This window comes from Dendrobates tinctorius, unplaced genomic scaffold (genome assembly GCF_039654945.1).
Source record: "Dendrobates tinctorius isolate UK_male_01 unplaced genomic scaffold, ASM3965494v1 ptg000037l, whole genome shotgun sequence".
Taxonomy (NCBI): Eukaryota; Metazoa; Chordata; class Amphibia; order Anura; family Dendrobatidae; genus Dendrobates; species Dendrobates tinctorius.
The window spans coordinates 11976384-12002731 of NW_027361705.1; the positions used below are offsets into that span (position 1 = coordinate 11976384).

General features: G+C 40.8%; 2 protein-coding genes across 4 annotated transcripts in view; one reads left to right on the forward strand and one right to left on the reverse strand.

Annotated features, from left to right (window-relative positions):
• Positions 1 to 23950, forward strand: part of MUC15 (mucin 15, cell surface associated) — a 52669-nt gene extending 28719 nt beyond the window's left edge. For both annotated transcript variants that reach the window (XM_073573875.1, XM_073573876.1), the window contains 3 exons: positions 14981 to 15808; positions 18859 to 19014; positions 21346 to 23950. In XM_073573875.1, the coding sequence (XP_073429976.1) occupies positions 15001 to 15808; positions 18859 to 19014; positions 21346 to 21476 (1095 nt within the window). In that variant the 5' untranslated portion in view covers positions 14981 to 15000 and the 3' untranslated portion in view covers positions 21477 to 23950. The remainder of the gene's footprint in view (positions 1 to 14980; positions 15809 to 18858; positions 19015 to 21345) is intronic.
• The window catches only part of ANO3 (anoctamin 3), a 1013249-nt gene that overhangs the window by 94737 nt on the left and 892164 nt on the right, over positions 1 to 26348 (reverse strand). The gene's annotated exons all lie outside the window — the stretch shown is intronic.

The window sequence follows — 26348 nt, forward strand, 5'->3', positions numbered from 1 at the left end:
GAAGATCTGTTAATTAATGCAATCTTTGAGTGTGAATGGTTCGATCTGTTTAATTATGAATGCAGTTTATGACCTTGTATCAAGGCTGAATATTTCTTGGAAGTGGTTTTATAGGTTATACGGTATGTTACCTAGACCTTTGAGAATAAGGAAGGCATGACCATAACCTTATAGATGTCCCCCTGTTGTGTGCTGTGTAATGGCTGTGCCTGTACAGGGACATGGTCTGATCATACCACAGCTCCTGGGGAGGAAGAAAAAGTGAGTATACAGACAGGAGAACATGGGGTCGCAGGTGATTCTTTGTGAGGCATAACATTTCACTGCTTGTTTTTAAACAATTACCTGCGACCCCCTGCTGTCCTGTCTGCATACTCTCTTTTGCTTCCTCCCCTGCCCAGGAGATGTGGTATGATCAGAGCATGTCCCTGTACGGTCAGACACAGCCATTACACAGTACACAGCAGGGACACATTTATAAGATTATCTCAGCACAGGAACATTTTATTTTTAACACATCCAATTGTTAAAATTATTATTATTATTATTATTATTATTATTATTATTATTCCAAGATCTATTGATTAAAACTAACTTTTATGGGAGGGAAAACCCCTTTAATGTGCTTTATCCATAGCAGCCAAAATAATTTTTGCTCTCAGGATTTGTTAGCAGGTGACATGTCACTTATAATTGATTACAGTGAACATTGTCATTATTAATGGGGACAGTAGCCGGTATTGCAAAGGAGAAGCCAGACTGATTCTTGACAGTACCATCTGGGTCATAAATGCAGAAGCGCAAATGCTTGGAATGATAATTCACTTTACATTAAGCCTACTTACAATTCATGTAAAGGTAGTAATTATACACATATTACATTTTTTATCGACCTCTTTAAGGAAAACCTGTCACTAACTCAAAAGTGGCCATTACTGGCTTGATTGGTTTCTTTTTTTATTTTTAAATTTGCCATATGTTTCCAGAAATATGGTCCATTTTGTTAAGTGCTAATATTTATTTTGATTAGAAGGGGGCATGGGTCAGAGGGTATTCATGAAGAGCAGCCTAAAGACATGCCCCAGAGGATCCTATGAGCTCTACTTTCTTAAAAAGACAAAATGTAACACTAAACAAAAAGGCCTTTATCTCTAGAGCCATTTGAAAACTAAATGGAACAGGGAGGCAGCAAAAACCTAGAGACAGGTTCTCCTCAAACCATATTATATTGTTTTTGATGGAGGTAAATCATGGAGGAAATTGATAAGCTGTAGTCATATTACCATAGACTCTTATAAAGTAGTATTTCCTTCACTTTCCAAGCTTATTCAGCTTGGTATAAAATAAGATGGTGAAGATAGCTCTAGAATATAAATCACATCAGGGTAATGTATACCTGTAGAAGTCAATGGAAGTGACATATAATGATTTGGAATGAAAGGAGTCATTCAGCCCTTTAGCTATGGAGTGGTGTAATTTCATCTTGTGGGAGAAAATCTGTGTCAATTGTGCTTAATTCTATAGGGTAGAGGTAATGAGAAACACAAAACATCTTGGTATTCCTAGTGATAGTCTTCAGAGGTTATTGACTAACCTCAGGATGAGAATACTAAGGACTAGTCAAGGGGACCCTGAACATTATGTTTAAAAAAATACTGAAGGAACTCAACCTTCATAGGGTTGACCAATATACCATAGGAAATATACAGTAGGTAAGAGAGATCCTCTGAGGTATCCAAAGCATAGAAAAAAAATAGTAAAAGGTTCACAGGGCATACTAGTGGTATTTTTAAACATTTTTTTAAGAGCAGTGGTTAGCGTTAGCTGCACTACATGTTAATCGAATACAGATTACTTTAGTCTGTAAGCTTGAAGATGTTTTAGAGAAGATAGATAGGAAACACATACTGTACTTTACAAAAATTTAGGCAGGTATATAATGCTGCAAAGTAAGAATGATAGAAAATAAACTATTAACACCGTGCATTTTGTTTATTGCATTTAAAAATAAGTGAATGAACATCAGAGAAATCTAAATCAAATCAATGTTTGGCGTGACCCATCATATACCTTCAGAACTGCATTAGTTCTTCGAGGTACACCTGCAGAGAGTGAGGAGGTTTTACATCATTATTATCAGGAGTAGGCGTAATCAATTTTACCAAACAGATGATAATGATCAGCATTTTCATAAATAGGTTTAAACAGCCATATATTAAAGACAAATAGTTGGGTATGAGGCTTAAAACTGATTGAGGAACAGCCAAAATCTGCTGCAAAGATGATGTTGTGGAAGACCGTTTTCATGTCATCATGAAAAGTCTGAGCACAACATCAAGACATAAGGTAGTTATACTGCATCAGCGAGGTCTCTACCAGACAAAGACCTCAAAGCAGACTGGACATTTGAGATAGACTGTTTTGAAGAAGCACAAGGAAATTGTCAATGTAGAAGACTGTAGACCCAGCAGTCAGTTAAGGAAACTTAGTGCTTCAAATGAAAAGCACATCATGATTACTTCCCTTCAAAATCTGAAGATGTCCATCAGTGCTATACGCTAGAGCTGGCAGCGATCAGTGGAACAAAGCTACGCTCATCTACTGTTCTTAGAAGTTTGGCTAGAAGTTGTTTTCATTGAACAATTGCATCTAAAAACCATACCTTTGACATTACCAAGGTCTAGTGAAAAAACTATATATGGCTGAAACAGAAGGCAGTTTGCTCGCTGAAAGGCTGAAGAGCGCTACAATGATGAGTGTCTGCAGGTTACAATGAAGAATGGTGGAAGGTCCTTGCAAGATTGGGGCTGATTTTGAGCAACTGGAGTTGAGGATTTGATCAGGAGCAATTGTGTACTCAAAGCTGAGATACACAGGTAGATACTTATCTATTTTGCAGTACCATTATGACATGGAGGCATCTGACTAAAAATCTGCAGCAGGGCAAAGTCTCCAACAGTACAGCCAATGTTATTAATAACTATCTTCAGCATCAAGAATACCAAGGATTCCTGGAAGTGATGATTTGGCCCCCAAAAGTGCTGATGTCAACATCATCAAGTCTGTCTGGGGCTATATGAAGAGGTAGAATGATTTTCACTAGTGTCGTCCACAGAAGATCTGTGGTTAGCTCTCCAAGGTATTTTGAACAACCTCTCTGAAGAGTTCCCTCAAAATCTACAAGTGTACTTAGAAAATTGAAGCTGTTTTGTGGGCAAAATCTGGTAACTGTAAACTCTCATTCAGCTTAGATTTTTCTTTTGTTCACTTACTAGCATTTTGGTGATTAATAAAAATAAAGTTACAACACACTTCTTTATTATTGACAGCATTGTGACTTTGTAGTATTTTTTTCAACACCCGCTTAAAACTTTTGCACAATGCTGTATGTAAATGCATATTCAGCAAAAAAGGTTCTGTAAGTGTTTTTATATTTTTTGGCAATTTAACGGAAAGTGATGGCAATAAAATAATGTCCGTAAGTAGGTGAGGTACGAGTACTGAGATAAAAGTAAGCAATGAAAAATTTAATGTAGGTGACTAAAATAACCAAGAGAAGAAAGAAGATACTGTAAGCCGCTGACGTATACTTCAATTAATGGCTATGATAAAGTGAGGACCAATCCTGAGGTACATTCCTGGACTCTAGCATAGGATGATGAGTATAGACAACTGATAGGGACTTCACATTATTTTGCAATCTCATTATTGAAACTTCCCTGTTGCTAAAAATTTACGAAAAATACTTTAATTATTTTTTTATAATTTACTCTAAAAGAGCTTAAGTCTCCATGAAAAAATATAGCATTTAATTATGTGTACACATTGAAGGGTTAAAAAATTGGTATGGATAGTGGGGAATGCAATGGAGGAAGTCAATGTGTTTATTCATTAGCACTGGTGACTGAGTCACAACAGCAAGGTGCGGTCACATGAAGATTTGAATATACTTTAGGTTAGGGTTTGGATTGCATGCAAGGTGAAACCCTCAAGAGCATGCTCAAGTACAGTATGTACTTACATGAGTGAGAAAAATTCAATGATTTCACAATAGTTATCAACAGACTTTTTATGTGCCAGAGTATATATTACAATGACAGAAAGCAAATAATTCACAAATCTTAACGAGCCAGGATACTTTTTATTCTTTATCTTTTATCGACAACCTGCTTATCTCTTTCTACAAGAACCAAGCTGGCGAGATCGCTGATTTTGTGACACATCAGCGATCTCTCGAGCGATATCGCTGTGTGTGACATCCAGCAGCGATCTCCCCCCCCCCGCGGGGTATCGCTGATCGTGCTGGATCGCCCTGGCCCATTATTTCATCGCTGGTCTCCCGCTGGCCAGCGCGCATCGCTGCATGTGGCAGCAGGAGCCAGCAATGAGCAACGCTGCATGCTGGTTACCAACATAGACATCGGGTTTCTAAGGGCTTCGGGCCCTTAGAAACCCGATGTTTACCCTAGATACCAGCATGCACTGCAGGCAGGGTGGGAGGTGGAGGCAGAGCCGCGCACAGACCGGAGTAGCTCTGCTATCTGCTACTCCAGTCTGTCAGACCGGAGTAGCAGATAGCAGAGCTACGCCGGTCTGTTTGCGCCGCACTGCCTCCACCTCCCACCCTGCCTGCAGTGCATGCTGGTATGTAGGGTAAACATCGGGTTTCTAAGGGCCCCGCGGCCCTTAGAAACCCAATGTTTACATTGGTAACCAGCGTGCTCACTGGTCCTGGTTGCTGGAGGGGCTGTCTATGTGACAGCTCACCAGCGATCAGCTAACAATGTCCCAGCGATCCCATCCACGTCGGATCATTGGTGGGATCGCTGAGACATCGTTATGTGTAATGGTACCCTAAGGTTCCCTAACCGGTGAGCTATGATCTGCCACAGATTACCTGCGTCCTAATCTCTATGGTGATAGGATACTTAAGACAAGGGTCGTTATAGTGTGATAACCTCATTTCATTAGCCGACCAGTAAGGAAGGTTTTATCACACTATTCCCCTCCTTTGGCATGTTCACACTGTAACATCCCTAACTTTGGATACAGTGCTTCTTCATGCTCATACTCTCCTTGGAGATAACAAGTGCAGTTTGACTTTTCAGTCTGTGCACCACACTTATTTCTTGCTTGTACAATAAGGCCTATTGAGAAAGGAAGCCAAAGTGCTCATACTTATTTGTGAGAAAAACTTACTAGTGCAGTCTGATCAAAAATCGTACTGCACTCTGACCAATGTTAATCTATGATTCCCTGCTCATCTGCAATTTTTTTTTCTCAGATCGCGCTGAGAAAAAAACTTGCAGTATGCTGCGATTGTCCTTGTATTTCGGACGAGACTCACCAATGCAAGTCAATGGGTGTGATAAAAATAAGTCGCACAGCACTGGGACCATGCGAGTGCCGTCTGATTTTTATACACCGATGTCCTTGAAAACTGCATTGTTGCATGATGCAACTATACAGCCTGCCATCCAGCAAAGACACTGAGCTGTGCGTGCTTGCTTAGCTCAGTGCCTTGCAGTGATGTGCTGCGTTAAAATTGAGCGGGGTTCATATCCAGAGAACTCCTTTGACCTCACTGACATCAGTACGAACATGAAAAAGTTCTCATGCTCGCTGTGCCATCAGAAAGATCATCGGAGTTCAGAACCAATGAACTCCATTCAACTCAATGACGTCAGAGTGAGCGCCATTAGAGTTCTTTGGCTCTGAACACAGATGACCATTCTGACAACAGTGTTATCAAAAAAGTTCATTGGATATGAATTCAACTCAACTTTGGCACATCACTATGAGGCATTGAGCTGAGCAAGCACACACAGCTCAGTGCGTCACGGGACAAATGGATTATTATTTTAATGTCGGGGACAGGTGAGGATGATATTGCTTTATTTTGTTCTTTTTACAAAGGACATGGGCTTCAATGGTTTTGGACACAAGATGAGTATAAGTGTTTATGGTTAATTTAGAGTCAATGAGGAGTCTGTGTCATTTGTTCAGATAAAGGACTTTATTTTAGGTATTATTTTTTTAATAATTTGACTATGGGGTTAGTAATGGATGCATCTTATAGACTCCTCTCCATTACTAAAGCCTGGGCTTAATGTCACCTCTGAATACAAAGGCGACATCAACCGCTATACTATCACCGCACTTGCCACCACACCTGGGCAAGTGGGAAGAGAGAGGCTAAGCATCAGATTTGACACATAATATGGATGGCCCATTTCTGGGATGGCTGAGAGCTGACGATTTTAGTCTTGGATGGGGCCAACAATATCCATGACCTCTTCCTAAGATATTAATATCAGACAGCTGTCTGCTCAGCCTTTGCTGGTCATTAAAGGGGTACCCTACATAATTTTGGGGGGGAATCCCCCATTTTAATAACCAGTAAAGGCTAGGTATACAGCCGTGACCTAATATTAATAGTCTGGGAAGGTTCATGTGTATTACCCCTTTTCTAGGCTATAAACATCAGCCCCCAGCTATCCGCTTTACCTTTGCTGGTCAATAAAATTTCGGGGACCACACGTCAGAAAATTGATTTATTAATAAAATACATGTTCAGTAAGCTATACACACAAAGCACTGATCAAATATCTCACATAGTTATATCTAACTTTAATATATACAGTGAAGGAAATAATTATTTGATCCTTTGCTGATTTTGTATGTTTGCCCACTGACAAAGACATGAACAGTCTATAATTTTAAGGGTAGGTTATATTTAACATTGAGAGCTAGAATATCAAAAATAAAATCCAGAAAATCACATTGCATAAATTATATACATTTATTTGCATTTTGCAGTGAGAAATAAGTATTTGATCCCCTAACAACCATTAAGAGTTCTGGCTCCTACAGACCAGTTAGACACTCCTAATCAACTCATTACCTGCGTTAAAGAAAACTGTCTTACATAGTCACCTTTAGAAAAGACTCCTGTCCACAGACTCAATTACCGTATATACGTGTGTATAAGCCGAGATTTTCAGCCCATATATTTGGGCTGAAAGTCTCCCTCTCGGCTTATACGTGAGTCATATACCTGGGGGATGGACGGGGGAGGGGGAGCGGGGGGGTCAGAGACCATAGTCCCAACTCTTGGCACATCTCTGCAGCCCCTGCTTCTCCCTCGGTGGTCTGCTTCCTGCGTTCAGCGGTCACGTGGTACCGCTCATTAAACTCATGAATATGCGCATATTTATTAGCTTAATGGTACCACATGACCAGCTGAATGCAGGAAGCAGACGACAGAGGGAGAAGCAGGGGCTGCCGCTGCAGAGAAGACCTTGCACCAGGAAGGGGTGAGTATGACTGGGGCAAAGTAATATTCACCTGTCCCCATTCCAAGCTGTGCACCACTGTGTCTCCGGGTCCTCCTGCTGTGACGGCAGAGGGCATGATGACGTAGTCAGTGTGCGCCCTCTGCTTTCACTGCAGAGATCCGGGAGACACAGCGGTGGATGGCGATGGAACAGGGACTGGTAAATATAGCTGGTGCCGGGGGCTCAAGACACCGGCACCTGGCCCCCAGCGATGGAGAGGTGAGTCTGTCATTTTTTTTTATTGCAGCAGCAGCGGCAGCAATATTTGGGGGGTATTTATGGAGCATCTTACAGGGCAGCATTAACCCTTGTGCAGCAGCATATGGGGGTATTTATGGAGCATCTTATGGGGCAGCATTAACCCTTGTGCAGCAGCATATGGGGGGTATTTACGGAGCACCTTACAGAGCAGCATTAACCCTTGTGCAGCAGCATGTGGGGGTATTTATGGAGCATCTTATGGGGCAGCATTAACCCTTGTTCAGCAGCATATGAGGGGTATTTATGGATCATCTGCTTGGGCCAGCATTAACCCTTGTGCAGCAGCATATGGGAGGTTTTATCTATGGAGCATCTTCTTGGACCACCATTAACCCTAGGCTTATACGCGAGTCAATAAGTTTTCCCAGTTTTTTGTGGCAAAAATTAGGGGAGTTGGCTTATACACGGGTCGGCTTATCCACGAGTATATACGGTAATCGGTCAGACTCTAACCTCTACAACATGGGCAAGACCAAAGAGCTTTATAAGGATGTCAGGGACAATATCATAGACTTGCACAAAGCTGGAATGGGCTACAAAACCAAGGCGCTGGGTGAGAAGGAGACAACTGTAGGGGCAATAGTAAGAAAATGGAAGAAATACAAAATGACTTTCGATCAACATCGATCTGGGGTACCATGCAAAATCTCACCTCGTGAGGTATTCTTGATCATGAGGAAGGTGATAGATCAGCCTAAAACTACACATATGGGACTTGATAATGTTCTCAAGACAGCTGTGACCAGAGTCACCAAGAAAATCATTGGTAACACATTACCCCTGTTCAAGAAGGCATATGTGTAGGTCCATCTGAAGTTTGCCAATGAACACCTGGATGATTCTGTGAGTGATTGGGAGAAGATGCTGTGGTCAGATGAAACAAAAATTGAACACTTTGGCATTAGCTCAACTCGCCGTGTTTGGAGGAAGAGAAATGCTGCCTATGACCCAAAGAACACCGCCCCCACTGTCAAGCATGGAGGTGGAAACATTATGTTTTGGGGGTGTTTCTCTGTTAAGGGCAGAAGACTACTTCATTGCATCAATGGGAGAATGGATGGAGCCAAGTACCATAAAATCCTGAGTAACAACCTCCTTCACTCCACCAGGACCCAAAACATCCAAGCCAACAAAGGAGTGGATCAAAAAAAAGCACATTAAGGCCTAGCCATTCTCCAGACCTTAATCCCATAGAAAACTTATGGAGGAAATTCAAGCTCAGAGTTGCCATGCGACAGCCTCAAAATCTTAATGATTTAGAGATGATCTACAAAGAGGAGTGGACCAAAACTCCTCCTGACATGTACGCAAACCTCATCATCAACTACAAAAAAAGCCTGACTGCTTTGCTTGCCAACAGGGTTTTGCCACCAAGTATTGAGTCTTGTTCGCCCGAGGGATCAAATACTCATTTCTCACTGCAAAATGCAAACAAATTTATATAATTTATGCAATGTGATTTTTTTGGATTTTGTTTTTGATATTCCATCTCTCAATGTTAAAATTAACCTTGCCTTAAGTATAGACTGTTCATGTGTTTGTCAGTGGGCAAACTTGCAAACTCAGCAAGGGATGAAATAATTGTGTCCTTCACTGTATATCTGTATATATATATATATATATATATATATATATATATATATATATATATATATATACAGTCATGGCCAAAAGTATTGACACCCCTGCAATTCTGTCAGATAATATTCAGTTTCTTCCTGAAAATGATTGCAAACACAAATTTTTTGGTATTATTATCTTCATTTAATTTGTCTTAAATGAAAAAACGCAAAAGAGAATGAAGCAAAAAGCAAAACATTGATCATTTCACACAAAACTCCAAAAATGGGCCGGACAAAAGTATTGGCACCCTCAGCCTAATACTTGGTTGCACAACCTTTAGCCAAAATAACTGCGACCAACCGCTTCCGGTAACCATCAATGAGTTTCTTACAATGCTCTGCTGGAATTTTAGTCCATTCTTCTTTGGCAAACTACTCCAGGTCCCTGATATTTGAAGGGTGCCTTCTCCAAACTGCCATTTTTAGATCTCTCCACAGGTGTTCTATGGGATTCAGGTCTGGACTCATTGCTGGCCACCTTAGAAGTCTCCAGTGCTTTCTCTCAAACCATTTTCTAGTGCTTTTTGAAGTGTGTTTTGGGTTATTGTCCTGCTGGAAGACCCATGACCTCTGAGGTAGACCCAGCTTTCTCACACTGGGCCCTAAATTATGCTGCAAAATTTGTTGGTAGTCTTCTGACTTCATAATGCCATGCACACGGTCAAGCAGTCCAGTGCCAGAGGCAGCAAAGCAACCTCAAAACATCAGGGAACCTCCGCCATGTTTGACTGTAGGGACCATGTACTTTTCTTTGAATGCCTCTTTTTTCTCCTGTAAACTCTATGTTGATGCTTTTGCCCTAAAAGCTCTACTTTTGTCTCATCTGACCAAAGAACATTCTTCCAAAATGTTTTCGGCTTTTTCAGGTAAGTTTTGGCAAACTCCAGCCTGGCTTTTTTATGTCTCGGGGTAAGAAGTGGAGTCTTCCTGGGTCTCCTACCATACAGTCCCTTTTCATTCAGATGCCGACGGATAGTACGGGTTGACACCGTTGTACCCTCGGTCTGCAGGGCAGCTTGAACTTGTTTGGATGTTAGTGGAGTTTCTTTATCCAACATCCGCACAATCTTGCGTTGAAATCTCTTGTCAATTTTTCTTTTCCGGCTACATATAGGGAGGTTAGCCACAGTGCCATGGGCTTTAAACTTCTTGATGACACTGCGCACGGTAGACACAGGAACATTCAGGTCTTTGGAGATGGACTTGTAGCCTTGAGATTGCTCATGCTTCCTCACAATTTGGTTTCTCAAGTCCTCAGACAGTTCTTTGGTCTTCTTTCTTTTCTCCATGCTCAATATGGTACACACAAGGACACAAGACAGAGGTTGAGTCAACTTTAATCCATGTCAACTGGCTGCAAGTGTGATTTAGTTATTGCCAACACCTGTTAGGTGCCACAGGTAAGTTATAGGTGCTGTTAATTACACAAATTAGAGAAGCATCACATGATTTTTCGAACAGTGCCAATACTTTTGTCCACCCTCTTTGTTATGTTTGGTGTGGAATTATATCCAATTTGGCTTTAGGACAATTCTTTTTGTGTTTTTTCATTTAAGACAAATTAAATGAAGATAATAATACCAAAGAATTTGTGTTTGCAATCATTTTCAGGAAGAAACTGAGTATTATCTGACAGAATTGCAGGGGTGTCAATACTTTTGGCCATGACTGTATATATATATATTAGCATGTATTGTGCATGTGTATACCGCTCTTTGTTTAAGGGCGAGGGCTAACCTGACTGGATATCCATTACTTATATTTCCCCTAGATACAACTGAAACCAAACAAAAAAACACAGCAATATCAAATGTTACTTTCCCTTTATGAATCTCCAAGTATTTCAGAAAATGCTTTACACTTAAGTGGCATATGTTACATATGTATTTTGTAGCCCACTTAGTCCTCATGATCAACTGACCCTTCCCTACTGAGATGCAATAAAGGTACTGAAAGGTCAATTTATCTTTTCATGCTGTTGAATTATTTCAGACATATACCACCAACTCCACTCCACTACTGTTACCATAAGGTATCTACACTCACTGGCCACTTTATTAGGTACACCATGCTAGTAAGGGGTTGGACCCCCTTTTGCCTTCAGAACTGCCTCAATTCTTCGTGGCAGAGATTCAACAAGGTGCTGGAAGCATTCCTCAGAGATTTTGGACCATATTGACATGATGGCATCACACAGTTGGCGCAGATTTGTCGGCTGCACATCCCTGATGCGAATCTCCCGTTCCACCACATCCCAAAGATGCTCTATTGGATTGAGATCTGGTGACTGAGGAGGCCATTTGAGTACAGTAAACTCATTGTCATGTTCAAGAAACCAATCTGAGATGATTCGAGCTTTATGACATGGCGCATTATCCTGCTGAAAGTAGCCATCAGATGTTGGGTACATTGTGGTCATAAAGGGATGGACATGGTCAGCAACAATACTCAGGTAGGCTGTGGCGTTGCAACGATGCTCAATTGGTACCAAGGGGCCCAAAGAGTGCCCAGAAAAAATTCCCCACACCATGACACCACCACCACCAGCCTGAACCGTTGATACAAGGCAGGATGGATCCATGCTTTCATGTTGTTTACGCCAAATTCTGACCCTACCATCCGAATGTCGCAGCAGAAATCGAGACTCATCAGACCAGGCAACGTTTTTCCAATCTTCTACTGTCCAATTTCGATGAGCTTGTGCAAATTGTAGCCTCAGTTTCCTGTTCTTAGCTGAGAGGAGTGGTACCCAGTGTGGTCTTCTGCTGCTGTAGCCCATCTGCCTCAAAGTTCGACGCACTGTGCGTTCAGAGATGCTCTTCTGCCTACCTTGGTTGTAATGGGTGGCAATTTGAGTCACTGTTGCCTTTCTATCAGCTCGAACCAGTCTGCCCATTCTCCTCTGACCTCTGGCATCAACATGGCATTTCCGGCCACAGAACTGCCGCTCACTGGATTTTTTTTCTTTTTCGGACCATTCTCTATAAACCCTAGAGATGGTTGTGCGTGAAAATCCCAGTAGATCAGCAGTTTCTGAAATACTCAGACCAGCCCTTCTGGCACCAACAATCATGCCACGTTCAAAGGCACTCAAATCACCTTTCTTCCCCATACTGATGCTCGGTTTGAACTGCAGGAGATTGTCTTGACCATGTCTACATGCCTAAATGCACTGAGTTGCCACCATGTGATTGGCTGATTAGAAATTAAGTCTTAACACACAGTTGGACAGGTGTACCTAATAAAGTGGCCAGTGAGTGTATACATGTATTTAACGTTCACAACTTGAATCCCATCACAATATTTCTTGCCATTTTCAATACAAAGATCCTATTTTTTCTTTCTTTGATGTTTCCTTGGCTGCTAGGTTCTTCTTATTTATCTTAAAGGGGATATTCTCATTTTATGAAATTAGTACAGACAGTAAGAAAATAAGGACGTTTGCAATAGACTTACTTTCTCCATCTGCTGTCATCCTCCTGCAATGAGAACTTTTATCATGCCTAATGTACAGCTTGTTTCTAACACACTCAACCACCAGAGTCTGGCAGATAGTGCGCTGTAGTTACATTCTCTGAGAGGAGTTAACTCTTAACATCCCATTCAGCTCTCTCCAGCCCATTGATTTCTATATGGCAGTTAGCTTCTCCGCTCCTTCCCCCTACGTCTCAGCTCCAAACAGGGCTCTCATCAATCCTTGTAGAATCACAGTATCTTGGTCTCCAGCATTAGGAGCGTTCAGAGCAGTTAGCTGTTCATGAGACTATTTGAGTTCAGCCCTTAACTAGATTATTTCTGTAGAGTATACAGTAGCTGGAGGCTTACACTAGGTAGGAACTATTTTGATAAGACATCTGATGACATTGTGTGAATTGTTGAGTTTTCTTACGTGCATGTAGGTCCTGTCTAGACTGTATTGTATGACATCTCCAGTTTGACTGTGTTTGTGTTGTGCATCTATGTCGTGATAATGCAAATAATTGTTGTAAGTTTCAAATAAAAGTTAATTCTTCAAAAATATCAAAGTGCTGATAATTTGGCTGAAGGCTGGAAATCTGAAACTATATCTACCAAAGAAAGACCTGCCCACAGGCAGCCCAGAAGCACAAACAGGTACCTTTTCATAGAGACAGAGAGAGACAGATTTGTGTTGTGAACACTTTTGACCTGACTTCTGAGTTTGGGCTCCCTCTGGTGGTTGCTGCGGGTAATGGTGCTGGTCAGGCTGACAGAAGTCAATCACCTGAAGAGGATGATTGGAGGTCAGGTGTTACAGACTGGGAAGATTTAAGTCAGCAAGCTTCCCTCAGTTGTTGCTGGTGATTTGGGTTTCTTCCAGTGCATTTTGAAGTCTGCTTGCCCCCTGCTTGGTCCTGCATCATTCAGATAAGTTATTTGTTTGCTGGAATCTTTTTGCATTGGCTCCAGTTTTTGCCTTTCTCTGCTTTCTGCTTTGCTGTGTAGGTTCAGCATCGTTCCCTGCTGGGACCTGTGCTGGACCCCCTTCCATATGCCACAGCTTATGTCAGTCTGTTCAGTATTGCTAGTCCTCTATTATATCAGTATCTTTTTCTTTGCTTCCAGTTCACACCAGAATGCTGATCTAGTGGGGGAGAAGTCGTGTGGCCTCAGAATTTTTGCATATCAGACGTGTTGGATTTTTCTTAGGGTTTTTTGCATGATTGCAGACAGTATCTTTCCTGTCCAGTTCTATCTAGACAGTTTGACCCCATCATTTGCTTACTATTTTTTCTGCCTGTGTTTGTGCCTCATCTTGTCTCACCGGCAATATATGTTTGGGGGCTATATATTCCTTTGGGGTTCTACTCCGGGGCAATTTAGCTTTTCCCTTTCTTGCTTTAGGCTTAGTTAACTCTTTGGCTGTGCCGAGGCATCTAGGGCATCGTAGGTACGTCCCACGGCTAATTCTAGTTGTGTTGTCAGTTTAGTGGTCTGCAATCCGCTAAGTTACCAACCTCTCTGGTTTTCTGGTTGCCTAGCTTATTCCCCGGCTATCCTTCTCGTTGACCTAATCATAATAGATTTGTGCTTTGGGGTGGCCTGTGTCCAGGTCTGTCCTTGCTTTCTCTGGCTTAGAGCAGGTTGATAAGACTCTGCCTACAGTCCCGCCCTGGAGCACGGGCATGTCATTAACTGAAAACTTCTAACACTGATTACTCAAGAACCACAAGATGGATTTCTTCACCCCAGGTATCATTTTAATCGGTTTAACACTGCTAATCTGACAAAATCCTGCTGGCAGATTCTCTTTAATTAATTTGGTGCCACTCCTGTGTGGTGTGCACTACAGCAGAAATATTACTCCAATTAGGGCCTAGAGTAGTCTTTCTGCTATACAACATGCTAGCATTTTTGATGAAATCCCTTGATGAGCTTCGCCCCAGCTGCACCAATCTTAGTGGAGCTAAATCAAACTGGCATGAAAATGATAACATTGTAAAAAAAAATTTCTCATCTCTCCATTGTGCCAAAAATTGTGACATTTTAATGCTTTGAGTCTAAAAATGCTTCTGGTTTCAATGTGAAATTTGCAAGATTTCCAGTTTTTAATTTTAATACAGATATGGATGGGGGGGTGGGGAGGAAACATTACCAAAATATTTAAAATGTGCATTTAACACCAAAATCTGATTTAAATACGAGTTCATTTTACACAATCACATTACAGGAATATTAGGAGCTGAGTGAGAATCAACTTTTTAAGGCACTATATCACATCTTTTTCTTATGTTTTTACAGGTTTTCTTAGTTCTTGCTACATGGGGAGACATATAGAAACAATGTTTTCATCATTCAGAAAAGTTACATTATTGTTATTGATTTCTCTTTTTTGGACCAATTGTCATGGCCAAAGCAGCGCAGCTAGTCCAACGACTTTTATACTTACTAAAACAGGATCTACTAATGGGATTACTACAAAATTAGACGATAATACTGTGACTGGTGCCACAACCACCATGTCACCTACTAGTAGTAAAGATGTGAATACAAATACTATCCCTGCTCTAGGCAGCACAACTAACATGAACACTCAAACTAGCCGCACCACTTCTATTTTAGAGGAGACAACTGATGTAGGCTTTACAACAGGAAGCACAACTCCTATAAATGTCTCAGAACTGACCACTGAAACAACCACACCTGTATCTCTAACTGATGGCACAACAAGCTCTTCGCCAAACAATACAACTGTGGATAACACTACCACAGGCTTTACCACAAACTCCACAGCTTTTTCAAATTTCTCGAGTACAGCTTCCTCTGAAAGTGTCACACCAGAATACACAACGTCAAATAATGTCTCCAATGTGACCGCTATGGAGAGCACGATGATATACGAAAATACAGATGTCTCCAGCACTGTCAACGTCACAACGCATATAGCCTACACAGAATCCAACTCAACAGGAAATACAACGGATATTCCCAGTTCAACTGAATTTACTCCAACAAGTAGCTCCACTGCCACCAGTGAGCCAACACAAGAAACGACAGTGACTACACCAACCACCGAGAATGTGGCCACGACAAATGGCAGCCACTCAGAAATCTCAGGAAGTGATAAAGGTAATGATGTGCTGAAACGTAACAAGGGGATCTTTAGATCAGGCGTACAATTGTCTTTGCATTGTGCGAAAGTCAAGTAAGTAACACACTAATCAATATAACCAGGAAATTTCAACTAGTTGGCCAAACTTGCTTAATACTCACCTAGAAGTTGTTGGTCCTCAGTCCACATGCGATAGTTATCGACAATTAGCTCAGAATTTCTCATGTTACAGAAAAATCGACATCCATATGTTGTAATGCGGTATACAGTGGGGAAAAAAAGTATTTAGTCAGTCAGCAATAGTGCAAGTTCCACCACTTAAAAAGATGAGAGGCGTCTGTAATTTACATCATAGGTAGACCTCAACTATGGGAGACAAACTGAGAAAAAAAAATCCAGAAAATCACATTGTCGGTTTTTTTTTCATTTTATTTGCATATTATGGTGGAAAATAAGTATTTGGTCAGAAACAAAATTTCATCTCAATGCTTTGTGATATATCCTTTGTTGGCAATGACAGAGGTCAAACGTTTTCTGTAAGTCTTCACAAGGTTGCCACACACTGTTGTTGGTATGTTGGCCCATTCCTCCATGCAGATCTCCTCTAGAGCAGTGATGTTTTTGGCTTTTCGCTTGGCAACACGGACTTTCAACTCCCTCCAAAGGTTTTCTATAGGGTTGAGATCTGGAGACTGGCTAGGCCACTCCAGGACCTTGAAATGCTTCTTACGAAGCCACTCCTTCGTTGCCCTGGCGGTGTGCTTTGGATCATTGTCATGTTGAAAGACCCAGCCACGTTTCATCTTCAATGCCCTTGCTGATGGAAGGAGGTTTGCACTCAAAATCTCACGATAAATGGCCCCATTCATTCTTTCATGTACCCGGATCAGTCGTCCTGGCCCCTTTGCAGAGAAACAGCCCCAAAGCATGATGTTTCCACCACCATGCTTTACAGTAGGTATGGTGTTTGATGAATGCAACTCAGTATTCTTTTTCCTCCAAACACGACAAGTTGTGTTTCTACCAAACAGTTCCAGTTTGGTTTCATCAGACCATAGGACATTCTCCCAAAACTCCTCTGGATCATCCAAATGCTCTCTAGCAAACTTCAGACGGGCCCGGACATGTACAGGCTTAAGCAGTGGGACACATCTGGCACTGCAGGATCTGAGTCCATGGTGGCGTAGTGTGTTACTTATGGTAGGCCTTGTTACATTGGTCCCAGCTCTCTGCAGTTCATTCACTAGGTCCCCCCACGTGGTTCTGGGATTTTTGCTCACCGTTCTTGTGATCATTCTGACCCCACGGGGTGGGATTTTGTGTGGAGCACCAGATCAAGGGAGATTATCAGTGGTCTTGTATGTCTTCCATTTTCCAATTATTGCTCCCACAGTTGATTTCTTCACTCCAAGCTGGTTGGCTATTGCAGATTCAGTCTTCCCAGCCTGGTGCAGGGCTACAATTTTGTTTCTGGTGTCCTTTGACAGCTCTTTGGTCTTCACCATAGTGGAGTTTGGAGTCAGACTGTTTGAGGGTGTGCACAGGTGTCTTTTTATACTGATAACAAGTTTAAACAGGTGCCATTACTACAGGTAATGAGTGGAGGAAAGAGGAGACTCTTAAAGAAGAAGTTACAGGTCTGTGAGAGCCAGAAATCTTGATTGCTTGTTTCTGACCAAATACTTATTTTCCACCATAATATGCAAATAAAATGAAAAAAAAAACAGACAATGTGATTTTCTGGATTTTTTTTTCTCAGTTTGTCTCCCATAGTTGAGGTCTACCTATGATGTAAATTACAGACGCCTCTCATCTTTTTAAGTGGTGGAACTTGCACTATTGCTGACTGACTAAATACTTTTTTTCCCCACTGTATATCGACATGGCTTGTCTCAAAGGGACAATGCAGAGATATAATATGGTTTGGGATTAAAGGGAATCTGTCACCCTTTTTTCGACTATGAGCTGCCACCACTGACATCAGGGGTTTATCTACAGCATTCTGTAATGCTGTAGATAAGCTCCCGATATAACCTGAAAGATAAGAAAAAAAGAGTTCGATTATACTCACCCCGGCGTTCGGTCCGGTCCAATGGGTGTTGCCGTCCGGTCCGGTGCCTCCCATTTTCATATGATGCCATCCTCTTCTTTCCTTCCCTTCGCGGGTCCCGCGCAGGCGCACTGCTCTGCCCTGTTGAGGGCAGAACAGAGTCCTGCAGTGCACAGGCGCCAGGAGAGGTCCGGCACCTGTGCACTGCAGTATTCTGCTCTGCCCTCAACAAGGCAGAGCAGTGCACCTGCGCCAGAGCAACGACAGGAAGGAAAGAAGAGGACATCACCATTAGAAGATGGGAGGCGCCGGACCGCAACACCGATCAGACCAAGAACGGACCACTCCCGATGAGTATAATCTAAAAGCCCCGTTACACGCTTCAATGTCCCAGCGATCCCACTAATGATCCGACGTGGATGGGATCGCTGGGACATAGTTACCTGGTGAGTTGTCACATAGGCAGACTCACCAGCGATCAGGACCAACGAGCATGCAAGGTAAAAATCTGTTTACCCTGGATACCAGCTCCCAAAGTCTGCTGTATGGTGTTGGGAGCTCACTGATTGTTGGTCTCTCGCTGTCACATGCAGCAATGTGTGCTGCCCAGCGGGAGACCAACGATAGATTTATGGCCCAGACCATTAGGCAACGATTAACGATCAGCTAACTGATTGTTGATCATTGCTACGTGTCACATGCAACAATGTCGTTTCGACATCGCTGCAACGTCACCAAACTGGTGACGTTGCAACGATATCGTTCACAGTATCGTTGTGTGTAATGGGGCCTTAACTATTTTTTCTTATCTTTCAGGTTACATCGGGGGCGTATCTACAGCACTACAGAATGCTGTAGATAAGCTCCTGATGTCAGTGGCGGCAGCTCATAGTCGAAAAAAAGGGTGACAGATTCCCTTTAATAATATTTTGTATTTTAGGAGATATTTATAGCTTTACAAATTATTTATATTTGCAAAATTTTGATTTTAAACTTTATTTCTTTTTACTTTGGCAGAAGTAGGAAACAATGCTGGAGTTGTCCTAGGTGCAGTTATTGGGTCTATCCTAGGAATTACGCTGGTGTGTCTTACAGCTTACATCCTATGTGGAAGTAAAAAATCCAGTTCTTTTTCACATCGAAGACTATACGAGGATATCAGGAATGATCCAGGTATGCAAACATATTTCAGTATATTATTCTCATTATCTGTTATTAATTATATTATTTTTTTCAAGTGTTTACTCCTTACAAATATTGGATGTGCTGATAACTCTAATATGTCTTGAGAGCTTATAAACTGTGGCTGCAACTTTGCCCATAAATGTTGGCTGTGTTATTCAGCAATCATCTGCCTCTAACAGTTGCAAGTGAAGCGGAGATCCGCACATGGTTGTTAATCTGTTGAGTGCTGCTGTCATGTAGAGTCTAAGGGGGTCGATGACCTGCCCTGACAACCAGGGGTCTACTGAAAAGCCCTGTTCCTGTATTGACAGTACTCCTATGAAAGCAGGCTTGTGTCTGGCATTCATAGGAAACTGTGATTTTTGCAATTTACAGCAATACAATAGTATTTCTGTATATAGCACAAGTGATTAGCTGCTTGCAGGTTTAAGTCCCCTAGAGGAATTAAAAAAATAGAACAAAAATATGAAAGAAACTCTAAAAGTAAGAATCAACTTTTCTTTTTCCGCATTAAAAATAAAAAAAAACATGTGGTATTGCTACATTCGTAAAAGTCAAATCTTTCATAATATAAAAGTAATTAACTCGATAGGTTAACTATGCAATGAGAAAAAAAATATAAACTCCAGAATTGCATACTTTCAGCTTCCGCAACACCATAAGGAATTTGAATAATATGCAATCAAAATATATATTGCATCTATCCTAAAGAAGTATCCATAAAAATATCAGCTCAGGGTGCAAAAACTAACCCTTACATTTGACAAAGAATTGAAAATGGTTTGGGTCTCAAAAAATGGTAACACTACCAAACTTTTAATTTTTCATGAGTTTACACAATTTTTTTTACCACTTTAGATAATTAAAAAAAACTATGCTTTTTTGGTATCGCAGTAATCATGCTGATCTGGAAAATCCTATTGCCTGATAATTTCTACCATATAATGGACACTGTAAAAAAAATGGTGGAATTGCACTTATTTTTTTCTTTTTTTTCTATTTTACAGTGCTTCAAATTTTTTCTTGTTTTTCCAGTATATCATATGACAAAACTAATGTTATCATTAAATATCTCAACGTATCCTGGAAAACACAAGCAATTATATGTCTATGTGGAGAAGCAAAACTACAGCAAAGTGCAGAAATGGAAAATCTAGCAGTTGAAAGGGGGTTCTGCAGTACTTCCATAGTGGAAATGGTTATTCGCTAGATTTTCCAAATGAGACAATCTTTTTATAGCTGCTCTCTGCCTCTAATGAATTTAGGACCCCCATGTAGTAAATCAGAATTGACTAATAAGATACATGTAAAAGTTTCTTAAACTAACAGAGAGAGGACCTTTCCCTAGTTTGAGCATGTTAAACTGGCTAAATCAATGAACAGTGGCTGCAGAGCTGAGGAAAATGCAATTTTTATGTTATAATTTCTTTCAGTTGATGAGATATTAGCTTGTACATTTTAGGTGATGATAAGTTGTTTTGGTTCATCTGGGCATTACCAGAGATTTGTGTCTGAGGGCGTGTACTTCTTCCTTTGCATGAGAGTAACCAATCAAAACCAGGCAGGAACACAGGGAGAAAAGAACAAGCACTCCTCTCCTCACTTTATCTTTTTCTGTGTACAGTGACAGCAGACAGTTGACAGTACTGTGAGAAGAGATCTGGAAAAGTTTCTAAGGATAAGTAACTTGGCTCTGTTGTATCTCTACACAGTAGCTGCAGAGTTGTTTATCATTACAAACACTTCCAGATTTCATTTCACGTTGCTGGATTTTACTGCCTACCAACACACTAACTGCCATGAGATGAGTTTGTAATGGTGCATAACTCAACTCTGATGTATCTCTGTGCCGTGGCTGCAGAGATCAATGAGACAAGAAAGGCATGTTATTTTTTCCCCTGTGTTTTGCTGCCTGCTTATGGTTGGCCAACCTCATGCAGGGGAAGAAGTACATGCCCCCAGAGACAAATCTCTACCATCCAATAGTGCCATAACATGAATTGTAACCTGAACTTTACAACCCAATACCTCTGCAATGGAGACTCCAAGTGCATTCTTCTCTAGAAGTTGATAAATTCAAACAGAATCAGACAGAAAAAGTCAGTATGTCTGTGTAGAATTATAGGCATGCAGAGCTCAAAGTATGACCATGTGTATGAGTTCTCATTTTTTTCTGCTGATGCAACTATGAGTTTTTGTGTTGCACCATTCTCCACCATCTATTTTCGTCATTAAAAATAATTTTTAGATGACCCATTCTGGAAAATCCAAAACTGTTTACAATGAGGTTAAAAAATGTTAACATATTTGTTATTGCAGTGCTACGGTTGGATAATCCTCCTGTGAGTCCCTATGATGTCAGCTATGGAGAGTCTTCATATTACAACCCTGCAGTCATAGAAGAAGGGACACCCGAGATAATTGCAATGGATAATATTAGGCCTCGCTAATATTCAACTAAACCTCTCTGTTGAGGACATCATCATGGTTGTTTATGAATGCCATGGGACACCTACCCATGTTTATTCGGAATGTGACAACAAACCGTCAACCCGTAATATAAGGATCAGATGAATTTCTTTAAATAAATCAAGCAAGTGACTTACACAAATCCTATCTCTAAAAGAGAATGGTATGGGGTGGCAGGCTACCCCTTGTTTTATTGTTTTGTGTTAATTTTTAATTTATCATAAAACTTTACACAACATTGAAAATGTAGATAATTTTATATATAGATGGAAAAAGGTACAGCTTGAGGTTGAAGCCAGCAAAAGAATATAGTCAATCAAAAATATCAAGTGACCACGCTATAGGTTCATATGGCCTCTGAAGCCATCCACTTAACTACAAGATTGTCTGTGGTCCTCAAAAGCCAATATATTTTCCCAGTTCCAATGTTTCTTTTTATGTTTTATAATAATCCATACTTGAAATTCATGTATGGTCCTTATTTATATAAAACACTGGTTAGCATAATCGAAGTCTAGAATATTGTTGAGATTGCTTTTGTTATAATGGCAGAATTGTCAGCTGAATCCGTAGCTCTCATGCAGAGGCATTTCAAAAGTAGATTTGGCACATAAAGAAGGTATTAGTTTTATTATTGGGGGGTCCTTGCTACTACCAGCATTGCATTGGGGCTCATGAGCTTCAAGAGATACAACTGTGTTTATTGCATTTATGATACAACACATTTGTCTCACCCTGTTGCATGACAGCCCTCCTGCTGTATAGATCAAGGGCTTTCTGAGCTGTCAGGATTGGGAGTGACCGTTAAACCGCCCAATCTGAGGCAGAAGTGAGGGTTTTGTGAATAACAGCTCAGTTATCCTATCTTTTTAGGTCTGTTGGCTCTCCCCCAGGCGTCATCCATTCTGGGTGATTACAGGGCTATTTAACTCTGTGAATGGTGGGACCATTGCCAATTGTAGCTTTGCTCAACTGGTGTATGTTCACTCTGTGCTCCAAGTTCTGCTCTCCACTGCCAAACTCGGAATTACCTTTGACCATCCATTTGACTTGCCCCTTTATTTTGATCCACTACCTTCCTGATACTCGGATCTCTGGCTTCTGCTTGACTACGCTTTTGTCTTTTCCCTTTGCCTAATACGAGCCCTAAAGGTACTGACCCCAGACCTCAACTATCCACCTGCCTTCACGGTAAGTCCAGGAGTAGTGATTAGCTTCACACCTGTATTAGGACATGTTAGTAGTAAGATTTTTAGTACCATATTCAGAGGATTGACTACAATTTCTTACAAAACTTTATTTTTTTCCTTTGTAAGGACCAACACATTTTCTTAAGAATCATTCAGAAAGATGAGGGTGCTTGTTCACCATTACCTTTCTCATACATATACCATGACAAGAAAGCCTAGGAGGTGTTAAGGCCCACAAGTGCATCTAATGCCATGTATAATGGAACCATTCAATTATTCACAAACTAGAAGCTCCCTGCTGTTAATGTAGGTGACCCAGGCTGGTACATACCTTATGTATATTATTTTAGCTGCCTTTTATGAAATTTTTCAGATTTGTTACTTCAACCTCAGGTTGGTCTTTTCTATTAAGATATTGTAAATGTCATAAACACAGTTTGCCGGTGAGGTGAAATATGTCCATAATAAGAACTCAAAAACTTAGTAAATATCATGTCATCTCCTACCATGGCTTCTAAAACCTGCAAGATATTGATATACATCTAATCGAGCAGGATCCTGCTCCTCTGAATTATTCATGAGTTTTATGTTGTTCATGCGTTTTTTGATGCATGATATGTTCTAACCTGTCATAGTGAGATCTATAATCTTTTACAGACCCCAATTCATAGTGTTATGTAATCCCTTCGACCATACCCTAGTATTTCATCGATTTGTAGAGGCGCAAAGTCCTTTATTGATGGTCAGTGTAATTCTGAATGACATGCAATATAAATTACAGCAGCTTATTAACTGCGTTTTGACCATTCCCACACAGCGAGGCTCATGTGCCATTTATTTTAATACAACGCAAGATGGATGAATCACTTTTAACTATGCTACCCTTCTTTTAAATTTACATTTTGCAAGGGCACAAATAAGCTAATCACCAGGTGTTTTCATGCTAAAGTTTAGCTGCAATTTGGGGGAAAGGGAGACATGGCACAAAAGTGCTCAATTCCACCAAAGAGGTGAAACAAAGTATTACATCAACGGGAATGTTGTAAGTACAGGTGCTAGCAAATTGTGAACTTGTACATGCAAAATATCACAAGTAAAACATATGGAATGATATTAAAGTTTCTGTACAGGAAATAAGTACAAGTAAATGTCTATCTCATTCGCCTTCGATAATACATATGCAAATCTGTTTTATCTTGCTCCTTGTACATGAGAACAAACATTCACAAATGTATAAATATTTATTAAACTCCCATGTACATACAGCGTTGTCTGACACTTATTGTCCTGTGTCTGCTGCCTAAAATGGCTGCCCAGGCCACTGCGTATGGACACAATTAACATACAAAATGTACAATTGCAGATATAGGATCGCAGAGCTAGAAAAGTAAACGCTACAAAATAGCGACAATGGGGGCGGGCGCGGCAAGAAAAATAAAATGGCTGCCCAGGCCACTGCATATACAAAGATACTAATTTAACACACTAAACAAAGCCTACCTTAGATGGAGCCAAAAATGCAGAAGGTCTAGGGAAATAGCGCTGTTGCGTCTTCAACAGGGTTGCTGAAGAAGGCCGAGTAGAAAAATCCACGAAAACCGCACTTGTGACTCAAACGGGAACGATGATGGTATACAAATAAACCACAGCGCTCAAGATCAATGAACTGAAGTGCTAATATGTTCTCTTTTATAACGCCGTCGACCAATGAGAGCACAGCAGTGACCACCAATCGGTGCTGGGGGGCGTTGAAAAGGAAACGCTGGAGCATTCCCACCGAGGTCTGAATAGGTACATTACAAGCATTGTGACAAGGACCCAACGACTGACGAGGTCGTTATACAGATCGCTGATCATTGTTGCATCATTGAGGAGATCTCACTGTTTGGAAGCTAACTAGCGACCATGTAGCGACGCACCAACGATCTTTGCCAGGTCGGATCGTTGTCGGGATCGCTGGTGCGTCGCAATGTGTAGCGGGGCCTTTAGTGTAATGTTGTTCCATTGCAATTCAAAAATGGCTATCTAGTTTTGGGTTAAGAGGCTTATAGGAGTATTAAATTGCTGGACAAATGTTAGGGCTATGTTCACATATACTGTCATGGCTTTGGCCAGAAAATAGCAATATAAATAATACACATTTCAGTGTTTTTTTTTTTATTTGTGTTTGATGTGGGTGTTTTTTGTTTTTTTTCTACTAGACTATTTTAAAACTGTTGGGGAAATTATATTGCTGACCGTTGTGACTATATCTCCTACATCTCAATAGGATTCTTTCCACTGCAATTTCTTCTCTCCAAATCTGTTTAAACTTTACATCCACTAATAGACAGCCATGTAACCTTCATTTAATGCCTACAGTGACTTAATCGGATGTCGACATTGTAACGCACTTAAGCACTTTATTTTCGGTGTTGGCGTTGGCTTTGGCGAGGAAAGTCCTTTTAAGAACATATAGGGATAGCCTACGTGGATTGGGGGCACCATAACGAATGCCCTAAGGTGCCAATCTCCACTGTTAAAAAAAATTCTAAGGGAGACAGACACTTTGCCTCAGTATCCCTTCCTAAGTATTAAAATATTATTGAAGTACTTATATTTGACTTATATTTAATTTCTCCATCTTCTCCATGGTCTCTGTGCGCAGATGTCAGGCTGCTCTCTGATGACTTTGATGACAGTTTGATGCTTCACATGCGCACTTAGACTTGTATGGGTGCGTGTCATTCAATTAGCAGAGCCACTTGCAGCATGTAGTAATTGTTTTCTTATGCCGAACTGGCATGAGAAAATAAATAATAGCAGATCTGAGCTGCCCCGTAGAATAACAATGGACCGAGGTCTGAGTGTGATGTTATAAAATGGACGTGTTTCACAGCTGCCTGACTGCACCCGAAATGTAAGAATGTGACGCAGATTCCCGCAGATGTCCTTCTGTTCAACAACACATTGGATTTCCCATTTACATTACTGCCAGCAGTGTTTTGGAGGGATTTCACCCCTATTTCAGTATTATATTATTTATATTTTGGCTTTACTCCAAGAAGGAACCATGCTTTACTTTCAAGATCCACAAGACTGCTTTAGTTGGCAGCTGTTTTCTATTATTTTTTTCAAATAACAGGTTTCCATATGTAATATATTCATATGTAGACCTAAAGGCAATGGGAAGACACGTAATGGAAAAAATGTAAGTACTGACACAGCTAGGCGAGCAAGACTTTTGTAAGAAATTATTCTTTAAGACTAAGATCACACTGGTGTATATTTTCTCATCTGAGAGAATTGGGCCGATTATGTTAATCATATTCCGATCAGGGTGTGATCAATATGTGATGGGATTTTCTGTGCGCGAAAATCTGACTAAGCCCAGATGTCATCCGAGTGTAGTCTGATGTTTTCCACTGACTCATCACCTTGGAAGTTGGGCATGCTGCAATTTTTTTTCTTTTCCTTGGAAAGTTTCCATTCATTAAAAAAAATGAACATGTGCTTTATCCCATAAAATAACGTTGCATCGAGTGCAGTCCAATGCTTTGACAGATTGCACTCGGAAAAGTACACTTACTAACGAATACCTAGGAATGTATGTCTTCCCTGTTGTCATGAGGGTATACCAAGCTCAACAATAAAATAATAAGAAAACTGAATATATGGAAACAC